Source organism: Pleurodeles waltl, chromosome 3_1, assembly GCF_031143425.1.
Source record: "Pleurodeles waltl isolate 20211129_DDA chromosome 3_1, aPleWal1.hap1.20221129, whole genome shotgun sequence".
NCBI lineage: Eukaryota > Metazoa > Chordata > Amphibia > Caudata > Salamandridae > Pleurodeles > Pleurodeles waltl.
Window position 1 is genome coordinate 164991375 of NC_090440.1, and position 12121 is coordinate 165003495.

The 12121-nt window shown below is 44.8% G+C and overlaps 1 protein-coding gene across 12 annotated transcripts in view; it reads left to right on the forward strand.

The window, feature by feature from the left end:
• Positions 1–12121, forward strand: part of HERC1 (HECT and RLD domain containing E3 ubiquitin protein ligase family member 1) — a 1155039-nt gene that overhangs the window by 802169 nt on the left and 340749 nt on the right. For all 12 annotated transcript variants that reach the window (XM_069222059.1, XM_069222062.1, XM_069222061.1 and 9 more), the window contains exon 51: positions 8777–8982. In XM_069222059.1, the coding sequence (XP_069078160.1) occupies positions 8777–8982 (206 nt within the window). The remainder of the gene's footprint in view (positions 1–8776; positions 8983–12121) is intronic.

A 12121-nucleotide genomic window follows, 5' to 3' on the forward strand; every position in this document is an offset into this window, starting at 1 on the left:
TCCATACCATATGAGGCACTCATTATTTTGCTAAAAGTTGGGACCTTTTTGGAGCTACAAAAAAGTTCCTAACACATGTTTTAGAGCCCTAACTAAAGTAAGCTTTTAAAATGTTTAAACTGTTAACACTACAGGCACTTAACCATGGCCCTAACAGTACCTGTAAGAATTTGGAAACTTCTTACTTGCTATCATGTACCAGTTCATGTCTGGTGTTTTTGGAACTGTAATAAAGAATCCTCTTGTGGTTTCTGAGAAAGGCAGACTATAGCCCGAACATTTACTGAATATAATTGGAATATAAGTTTTTCGATTTAGTAGATGGAGAATGCTATTTGGGAAAACTGGTTGCTTGGAAAATCCTTCCAGGCTTGCTATCACTCCTCCTTGCACTTCTTGATTCAGATTTGGCACAGGTGAAGAGATGCAACTGGCGGTTTAGCGGGATGCGTCCAAATTAACAATGACCTTTGTGAGGGGTATATCCAACCCTACTCCATCTATACCTTTTAGATCTTCCCATGAAATTGAGCAGATCAAATTCATTTTCACCAAACATGGGAGGGACCCTCTATCAGTAGCAGCTGGCAGCAAAATGAATTGGAGGGTCACAAAAAACTACAACATGCACACATAACATTCACACCAATATAAATATTTAAAAACAAAAAAACACTTACCTTACTCGATGTCCTGCAGCACGTCCTAGGAGCGCAAACTCCCTCATCCAATCAAGACACTGTTTTCATGCCTTTGAGCAACATGAAAAAAGTGTCTTGATTGACTGGAGTGGGCCTTCTCCACTCTCCGAAAGGCACTGTATGCCTGTGCCTTCTCTTGGACAGCTGGGTTGGAGAGGTTTGAAATGCACATGTTGGTTTGGCCATAGCAAGGTAGCCAGCCAAATCATCATGCGCACTTGAAACAAAGGGGGCACTCCTCACTGCTGTCAATCATTAGCAGCAGTGATGAACTGGCCCTGCTCTCACACTTTGTTTGCTGGCAGAAAGCGTCATCCTACTGTCCACTTAAAAAAATCATTTTATTACCATTTTATTTTTTTTATTTCTGCACAGTAGTGCAGGAGGGCAACCCTTCTCCACTCCCACAGAGGAACTGCCACTGCCCTGTATTCTGTCTTCTATATGCAGATGACCTATTGATGATGGATTACACTGTGATTGGACTGAAAAGAGAACAAGGGATTCTACACAATTAAAACATTTATTTTAAAAATACTGTGTACTGTCATGATTATGCATCTTCTAGATGAGGAAATTGTTCATGGCTGTTTTTTTGTCTGTAAGAATATTTTTTTATCTTTTAGATGTATTTTGTTTATGTGGAATAATATGTAAACCTATATTTTTAAAAAACTAGTTGTTAAAATAAACTTCATTTTTAGTTTAATAAGTCATCACCAATGCCGGCTTTTCACAGCCCGTCATTGACAGATCCTTAGAGTACACTTTAGATCCTACTACCAGTGCCATCACATCATAAACTCCTCGCCAAACAGTGCAGTTTCCTCAGAGTGCTCACTACTACAGGTGCTGATAATGCACACAGGTTCACCTTTCTTCCGTTCTTTCTCCTCACGCTGTCAATTACTTTTTGCTTATGCTACACAGGAATGGCATCAGCTACAACCCCTTTACACTGCCATATGGTACTTACACACTACACCTCTCCTCAGGACTAATTCACACTCATCAAGCTGCCAAATTATAGTGCCAGCTTACCTTTGACATCTCCTTAAACAGCCTGCTAGGATCACAGCACCACATGATCTGTTAATGCTGTTTTTTATACTTCTCACTGGTGTTAGTTCCAGAATTTGCCAACCAGTGCCCATTTGTTATTACCCCCAGCAATGGCAGTTTCTCACACTACTTGTAGTGATTAGTTCGCCCGCTGCCCACTTATGTTAGCTCTTTAAACCACTCATCAGTGCTGGCCCGTCAGACTACTGGCCACCTATTTTACCTCTACACCGTTCATCAGTGCTAGCCTGTCAAACTACTGGCCACTTATGTTAGCTCCTTACACACTACATCAGTGTTAGCCCGCCATACAACTGTCCATTTATGTTAGCTCCTTACACGCTTCATCAGTGCTAGCCTGTCAAACTACTGGCCACTTATGTTAGTTCCTTACACACTTCATCGGTGCTAGCCCATCGTACAACTGGCCACTTATGTTAGCTCCCGGCAGACTTCTTCAGTCCTAGCCTGTCATACTACTGGCCACTTTTGTTAGCTCCTCACACGCTTAATTACTGCTAGCCCATCGTACTGCTGGCCACTTATCTTAGATCTTTACACCGTACATCAGTGCTAGATATTCATACTACTGGCCACTTACCTTAGCTCTTCACATCGGTAATCAGTACTAGTCCATGATACTATTGACAACTTATATTAGCTCCTTTCACCCTTCAGCAGTTCCAGCCCATCAAAATACTGGTTCCTTGTGTTAGCTCCTTGCTTCTTTCATCAGTGCTAACCCATTATTCTGCTGGCCACTTATGTTAGCTCCTCAAACTACTGGGCACTTATGTTAGCTCCTTACAAGCTTCACTAGTGCTAAACCCTCATACAGTGGGCTACTTGTGTTAGCTCCTTACATGCTTCATCGTTATTAGCCTGTTATACTACTGGCCACTTACGTTAGCTCCTTGCAGACTTCATCAGTGCTAGCCCATCCTACTACTGGCCACTTATCTTAGCTCTTTACACCGTTCATCAGTGCTAGCCCATGAAACTACAGACCACTCATATTAGCTCCTTACACCCTTCATCAGGGCTAGCCCCCAAAAATACTGGCCATACATGTTGGCTCCTTACACAGGTCATCTGTGCTTGCCCTTCATGTTACTGGCCACTTATGTTAGCTCCTTACATACTTCATCAGTACTAGCCCATCATAATACTGGCCTCTTATATTATCTCCTTGCTTGGTTCATCAGTACTAGCCCATCATACTACTGGCCACTTATGTTAGCAGCTTGCTGACTTCATCAGTACTAACCCATCATACTACTGACCACTTATGTTAGCTCTTTGCACACTTCATCAGTGCTAGCCCCTCAAACTACTGGCCAGTTATGTTAGCTCCTAACACGCTTCATTAGTACTAGCCCATCATAATACTGGCCATTTATGTTAGCTCCTTGCATCCTTCATCAGTACTAACCCTTCAAACTACTGACCACTTATGTTAGATTCTTACACGCTTCATCAGTACTAGCCTAATCTACTACTTACCGCTTCTGTTAGCTCCTCACATGCTTCACTAGTGTTAGCCCGTCTTACTACTGACCACTTATCTTAGCTCTTATCACCTTTTATCAGTGCTAGCCCATGAAACTACTGGCTACTCATATTTACTTCATACACCCTTCATCATAGCTAGCCCATCAAAATACTGGCCACTAATGTTGACACCATGCACCTTTCATCAGTGCTATCCCATCATACTGCTGGCCACTTATGTTAGCTCCTTACACTATTCATCGGTAGTAGGCTGTCCTACTACTGACCACTTATGCTCACTCCTTACACGCTTCAGCAGTGCTAGCCTCTCAAACTACTGGCCACTTATATTAGCTCCTTCCACCCTTCATCAATGCTAGTCCGTCAAAATACTGGTCACTTATGTTAGCTCCTTGCACCCTTCATCAGTGCTAACACCTCAAATTAATGGCCATTTATCTTGGTTCCTTACATGCTTCATCAGTGCTAACCCATCGTACAACAGGTCAATTATGTTAGCTCCTTACATGCTTTATCAGTGCTAGCCCATCATACTACTGCCCACTTATGTTAGCTCCATGCACCCTTCATCAGTATTTGCCCATCATACTAATGCCCACTTCTGTTAGCTCCATGCACCCTTCATCAGAACTAGCTTGTCATACTAATGGCCACTTATTTTGGCTCCTTACATGCTTTGTTAATGCTAGCCATTATACTACTTGCCACTTATGTTAGCTCCTTACAGGCTTCATCAGTCCTAGCCGGTCATACTAGTGGCCACTAATGTTAGCTCCTCACACGCTTCATTAGTGCTAGCCTGCCGTACTACTGACCACTTACCTTAGTTCTTTGCATCGTTCATCAGCCCTAGCCCGTGAAACTACTGGCCACTTACATTATCTCCTTACACCCTTCATCAGCGCTAGCCTCTCAAAATACTGGCCTCTTCTGTCATACTACTGGCCACTTTTGTTGGCTGTTTACACACTTCATCAGTGCTAGCCCATCAAATTATTGGCCACTTATGTTATCTCTTTGCACCCTTTATCAGTGCTAGCCCATTAAAGTACTGGCCACTTATGTTAGCTCCTTGCACCCTTTATCAGTGCTAGCCCATCAAAGTACTGGCCACTTATGTTAGCTCCTTGCATCCTTCAACAGTGCTAACCAGCCATAAAACTGGCCCCTTATGTTAGCTTCTTACAGGCTTCATAGGTACTAGCCCGTTATACTACTGGCCACGGCTCTTTACACAGTTCATCAGTGCTAGCCAGTGAAACTACGGGACACTTATTTTAGCTCCTTACACCCTTCATTGCTTGCCCGTCAAAATACTGCTGACTTATGTTAGCTCCTTACACCTTTCATCCGTGCTTACCCATCAAACTACTGGCCACTTATGTTAACTACATGCACCCTTCATCAGCTCCAGCCTGTCAAACTACTGGCCACTTGTGATAGTACCTTACACCGTTCCTCAGTGCTAGCCCATCAAACTACTGGAGACTTATGATAGCTCCTTACACCGGTCATCATTGCTAGCCCATCAAACTACTGCCCACTTGTGATAGCTCCTTACCGGTTATCAGTGCTAGCCCCATCAAATCAGACTACTGGCCACTTATGTTAGCTCCTTGCATCCTTAAACAGTGCTAGCCTGCCTAACTACTGACCACTTATGTTTACTCTTCGCACCCTTCTTCAGTGCTAGCTCCTCAAACTACTGGCCACGTATGTTAACTCCATGCACCCTTCATCAGGGCTAGCCCCTCATACTACTGGCCACTTGTGATAGCTCCTTACACCGGTCATCAGTGGTAGCCCATGAATCTACTGGCTAATTATGGTGGCTTCTTAAAACAGTCAGCAGTGCTAGCTCCATCAGGCCAAAGTACAGGCCACTTACTTTGGCTCTTTAAACCAGTCATCAGTGCTAGTATGTCAGACTACTGTTTGAAGGAGGCTGGCTTAGTTTATGGTGTACACCTATAGCGTGGCACCCTATACCTAGTCCAGGCAACCCTTAGTGATAGTGCTTAGGTGTCCAGCTAGCAAGAGCTCTCTAGGGGTAGCTGTGGTGAGCAGCTAAAATATCTAGGATGAGTGTAAAGCACTTGCAGTAGCACAAAACTCAGTCAGTAACTGTACACAAGAAAGAACCACACCAGGTGTTGCAAAAATAAAGGTTTCTTTATTACAACACTAAACACTATACTAACGTTGGTATATATCCACCTGGGGGTATCTACACACAAATTATACACTTAGAAACAATCCAAAATAGCATAAAAATACATGGAGCCCTATTTGGAGGGGTAGCGGGGGGTGGCTATATACTAAGAAAGTGGTATAAGAATTGAGGTGCCCAACCAAGGTAAGTGTGTTAGGATCCCAGGGGCTGGGGGAGTAAGAAAATACCAAAAATACCAGAGGTAAGTAACTGTAGTCCCACAGGCACCTGGGTGCGGAGTTGTTATTGAGCCGGGTGTCCCATAGGCTAACAAAGAACCGTCGCATTTGGATTTGTATGAATTCATGACCCATCCCAGTGGACTCTGAGGAAACCAGTTGGCACAAAGAAGGTTGGAGAGTGCCCCCACCTGCAGATACCCATAAGACCGGAGTACCTACAACTGGGCCCTGCTGCATTTGGGTGAAGTGGTGTTGGAAACCCTTGTTGGAGTCAACGGAAGCCTCAGTTGTCCAGCTGCTGTTGCGAGCTGTTCATCAGGTCGGTGGAACCCAAAGATGGATTCCGGACATAAGGAACCTAAAAAATGAAGACGATAGTGTCCAGACCTCTCAGAGATGTCCAGACGGTGCAGGTCGGCAATGTCCACCCTCTAGGAGGTGAAGTTCCTGCAGGAAGGTGGAGATGTTCAACTGCAAAGTCCAGGGGAATGCCTGAGATCCTTGGAGTCACCCACAAGCTGTCCCACGACAGTCGCCAGAGTGCGGGGGGGGGTCAGTGACCAGCAGGGTCCCCAACAAGCCTTGGCAAATGCAAATAGTAGTTGCAAGGTAAGTAGTAGGTTTTTGAGGACCTGCAAAGTCCTAGTGATTCGACCCTTGGAAGAAAGTCAGGGCAGGCCTTCAGCAGGAGGGAAAGCCAGCTGGGATCGATAGGGCCCGCATAAGTGACGCACTGGCAGCAGGCACAAGGAGTCCCAGGGAGGCCTCAACAGCACACAAAAAACAGGAGTCTCACGTCGCAGGAGCTGCTGAGTAGAAGCTGATCTTGGAGTTGCAGAGTGCTGGAGGCTGGGGCTTCTTGGAGCCTGATTGTCTCCTTTGAGGAGGAGCAAACAAGCCTTAGCAAGAGCAACAGTCACAGTGCACAGTGGTTCCGTTCCAGTGGATGCAGCAGGGGCCCAGAGTCTCCCAAGGGGGACCCGAAAATGACCACAGAACCACCACCTGTATTGTAAAGCCTTTCGATGTCCGTGGGGCAGCAAGATCCACCAGACGGTGGTCGTTGTCTTGAGGTGCCAGCAGATACAGGGGAGTGACTCCTTCTCTCCAGGGGAGATTCCTTCTTGCTTCTTGGATGGATACAAAGTCCTTGTGACCCTGGAGGATGCACCGGCACGGATGTTTAAGAAATTGTGCAGGAGCTGGAGAATCAATGTTGCAGTGGGGACTCAACCAACTGGAAACAGTCTTGTTTCAGTTCCAAAGCAGACCAGCAGCGGTTCTGGAGGCCAGGAGCAGAGGAGTCTTGCAGAGAGTTCCTGGTGTAGAGTCTTGCTTGACGATTCTGAGGACCCACCTTTGGGGAAGCTCTTAAGTAACCCTAAAAGGGGGCTGGTCACTCTCTGCGGTGACCCACCTATCGGAGGGTGTCAGGTACGTCATATACCTGGCCTAACCAGTGAGATGCCTCCAGGGCCTCTGCCTACCTTGTTTCCAAGATGGCAGAATCACCCGGCAGTCTGGTGGCGCTCAGAGGCCACACCAGCCTATAGACACCTATTTCAGAATGAGAGATGGTCACGCCTCTCCCTTGCAGGCATTTTTTTGTTCTGCCTTCCCCTGCTTGAGCTAGGCTCAACAGCAGGAGGACAGAACAGTGTCTGGGGTGGGCAGCAGCGTGGGCAGGCAGCCAGACCCCGTAAGGCTGCACAGGCAGAACTGGGGGATCTTCTAAGGAACCCCCAGAGTACATGGGATCATGCAACTAGCATTGGAATCAGTGTAGTTGCTTGATTCCAACATGTTTGATACCAAATATGCATAGGTTCTGAGAAGCCATTAGGGAGTTGGACCACTCCTCTTGACCAGTGTCCACTACATACCTTAAGATGGCTTCCCCACACTTACAAAGCCCAGAGAATGGAGTCTGGGGTTTGTAGGGGTACCCTGCTCATTCAGGGGTGCCCTCATACTTAGGGACATGCACCCTGCCCTTGGGCTGAAGGGCCTACCATAAGGGTGACTTACAGTGTCCAAATGCAGTGCCCACAATATGAGGCAAGCCTTATATCTAAAGTGAAAGGTGCATGCACCATTTCATGCAGGCTGCAATGGGAGGCCTGCAGACACAGTTTGCATGGGCTCCCATGGGTGGCATAATACATGCTGCAGCCCACAGGAGTCCCCTGGTACATCAATACCCTGGGGCCGTATACTAGAAACTTATACGATTGTACCAGTATGCCAATTGTGGGTGTAAAAGTTTACCAGCAACCAAATTTAGAGGAGACAGCTCAGACACTGCGGTCCTTGTTTGCAGGATCCCAGTGTACTATAGACAAAACATACAGACAGCAGGCAAAAAGCGGGGGTAGAGGGTAATTATGTCAGAAAGATGCTGCTTTCCTACACTTTCTACCACTGTCGGTTGCACAGGTTACCCGCCAGTACCAGATTCTCATGATCTGGACCAGTGCTAGTTTTTCACACTGACCACCACTGCCACTTTCTCCTGCTGCCCATCTATAGCAGATCTTCACACTAAGCACCAGTTTCACTCTCATTTACTTCCGATGCCCACCAGGAACACATCCTTGCACTCCACCAGTGCAGTTTTTCATACAGTGCTCTTGTGTGCATTAAATGTGTCCCAAAGCATTATCAAAGCTTGTCCCTCTTTTTCTGCCGTACAATACTCCACTGGTTCTTAGATTGCTTCGCTTTAGGAATCATCTGTCAGAATAAATATATCATTTAACTTACTTACTTGATCGTACTGCATTGCAGCAGTTGCTGGCAGCAACCTTAATCTTATAGCCAGGCCTTAAGATTAAAGTTGATGACGTACTGTGCTCATGCATGAAAGATATCTGATGGGCTGTTAAACAATGCACTGCAAAGTTGCACACAACTGAGATTTTAACCACAAAACATTCTGCCACACTCGCTGTAAATGTTTGTGTCTGCTTAGAACGGATTATCCCTACCAATGCTTGGGGTAGTGGTGCTTGGAGGCCTGGTTCATTAAATTAATTGTGCATTGTCTCATTGTTTACAGGTTTGATTGCGATTTTGAATTACTAGTTCTCCTGTAATTATTCTTACAGGCCCTCTGGAACTGGCGAATGCGCTGGCCGCTTGCTGCCTTTCTTCAAGGTTGTCTTCACAGCACAGACAGTGGGCAGCTCAGCAGCTCGTTCGGACATTAGCAGCTCATGATCGAGACAATCAGACGTATCCTCAAACCTTTGCTGATATGGCTGGTGATCTAAGGAAATGCTCTTTTATCAAACTGGAAGCTCATCAGAATAGGGTATGCTATAGCAATACATTTTTGGTCTTCCTTTACAGTATATATTCTTTTAACCAGTTATTAAGTAGATTTGCCATTGTGATATTGGGGTGGATAGGAAGAACATGTGATCATTAGACAACTGAAGGAATATTTATTTGCTGTTAAATGTATTGAAAAATATTTTTGTGGGATGCTGACCCTCTGCAGATTCTTTATCTTTGAAATATATAAGAAACAAGCGCTTTGCACAGTCTGACATCGCTATGTGTCTGGCATCAAGCTGTCATTGCATAGCACTAACTAGAAGTGACCACAACATTGGGGCAAATAAATGGCATTTCCTTACCCAAATCCATCAGGTCTCTTCTATGCCACGTCCACAAGCCTGAACTATGGACCTGCTCTGCTCTGAGCTACATGCAGTGATCATGCAACTTCTAATTTAAGCACATTTGTCTTCTTTTCCTATGTTTTTACAGCTTTCATTCCATGAGTAAAACACGTTCTTGGTTTAAAATATACTCCACACAGTTTCTACATCTAGATCAACACTGTAGACCCTAAAAAAGGTATTTTCTCCAACTTTAGACGAACAGGGTAGTTGTTCATGCTTCTGTGTTTCTTATATTGATTATGGAACCTTAGCTCTGATTGGAATACTAGAATCCAAGCTTTAGCCCTCAAAAGCTATTCTTCACTCTGCTGCCTATTTGGTATCAGGACCAAATTGGTTTTACTAGATCATTCATGTACCAGGCAACCTACATTTGCTCACCTAGGAAGGGAGAAATAAGTCCAATAGTGCCTGTTCCCTCTCCCCCTGCATGTTTGAAAGGGTTGTCTAATCAAGGTATATGGTAAGATGACAACATGATTGTACATTTGGCAAGAAGAAGGGAACGTGGCCAGCAGGTGCCCCTGCTGATATAGAAGAAACCCCACTTACTGGTGTTTATTGAGCTGTCATATGTACTTAATTGTGTCAAACTCCTGGTCTTTTAACTGAATTATTTTTGTTATGTATACCTTGTGGCTGATTGCTTATGTACACTAGCATGCTGAATCTTGCTTGGTATTTCCCTTTTTGACAAACTAATAAAAGAAATGTAAATGTAAAAAAAAAGTTCAATAGTGCCTGCTTTATTTCCAGAGCACTACATAAAGAACAAGCAAAATACCAGCAGAGGTCACTGACAGTTCTCAAAGAAGTCCAAGTCTGAAGTTCATTACCAAAAGGGGTCAATTGTACTAAAGACTAGCTTTCATTCCAGAATAACTCAATATGCACCTTTGAAAGCTTGTCTGATTCATCATTCACTGCCAAGCTAAGCCTGAAGGCAGCAAATTGAATTAGAAATGTTCTGACTCCACAGTGAAATGACGGTAACATCTGTGAGACGGCAGCAAGGCTATATGAAAATATGAGTCCTAAAATTTTAGGGCCAGCATCCGGTCCTCAGGAGCAGAAGAACAAGACGATTTGGAGTCACATCATGGACTTGCAGTAAGCACAGTTAAGAGCTACTCAACAGCCTTTTTCCATTTGCCTGACCAATCCTTTCTCTTAAAATCACCAGTTGTGATGCGTTGTCTGAAGGGCATGACACATCTCTTGCCTCCAAAAAGATTTGTCATGCCTCAGTGGTGCCTATTCTAGGCTATGCACAGGTAGTCACCACTGCTTATAATGTTCAAGATAGCCTTTCTTATTTTGTCACTTATGTGCCAAGTCAGTGAACTACGACTATGTCTAGGCAACGTTCTTCCCCCCCCTTCCTTCCAAGACAGATTATTGCTGTGGACTCAGACTGCCTTCCATGTTGGTGAGTCGATCAACTTGCTGGCATTTTTTGCCAGATCTGTCAAAAGAGGAGGAGAAGTTCCACTGCCTTGACCCTAAGAGTGCTTGGAGTTTCTACATTGACCGTCCGGTAGACCATTGTGTTAATGATCAACTCTTTGTGGGGTTTGCTAAGCTCAAGAAAGACAAGACAGACCAAACGATGGCTTTGTTCAGGTTGATAGTCATCTGCATTAAAATCTGCCACCTGCTGGCAATGAAGGAACGCCACACCCCAGAATGCCAGTGGGCTAATTGGTCCAGACTCAAGACCAGCACAACAACATTGACAAGGGGGTGCTGATTCTGGATATCTGCCACACGTTCGTAAAACACTTCTGCCTTCACTGGCTACTTGGTCCTGCAAGACTTCCTTATCTGAGTTCACTCATCACACCCTCCACTTTTGGGAGGTAGTGCTGTGGTATTCATCAGAAGAACATGTTACTTACCTTCCCTTCAGTCACGCTCTTCTTGATGGATGTTCTAGCTGCTATTCCTTAATGCCCTCCCACCTCCCTTTTACTTTGAAGTGGACTCCTGTACATCATAATACGAGGTTGATTTTGGTAACTGTCACCTACAGCTTGTTTGAACTGCTCTGCTTCTGAGGGCACAAAAGGAGAACGATTTCAAATATTGACAGTAGGATGCAGGGGCAGCGCTTATTTGCAGTTCGCACTCTTACTTTAGGGTGTTGTGAATTTTCATGTCTCACCACCTACCAGCAAGAATTGCTGATAAAGCTTTAGAATCCAATCTGGTGGAAATATTCTGAACATGAGGAATCTGCGATTAGAGTATCCACCAGAAAGGCCGTTACAAAATGTAATTAACGTGTTCATCCTTTCACTCATGTTTGCATTATTGCCGTAGAGGCTACTGTACCTCACTGGAGTCCTAGGACAGCGCAGAAAGACTTGCATATTATCTAAACGTTTTGATGTTCATACATTCCAAATCTGCATATAATGCGTTATTGCAGGAAACGCAGCTCTTGTTAAAAGAAGTGGTAATTGAAGTGAGATTGGGTTGGCAGGAAACTATATGCCTGTAACGAAGGTCCCTCAGCCCCACATAGACACGGAGAAATGGTTATCCTGTTTAGGATACAACGGTTGACACTAATAGCAGGTTCAGTCTGTGTGTCTACAGGACATAAAAAAGCCCTCTTCCCCTGGCTAATCTAGATGTCAGACTTGGTTACATATAAGAGAATTGTAGGTGGAGACTGGAAAATGACAGTGGGCCCAGTGTTTGCTAGGTCAGGTGGAACAGACACAAATTACACCAGAGATCGGGGACTATTACATGATT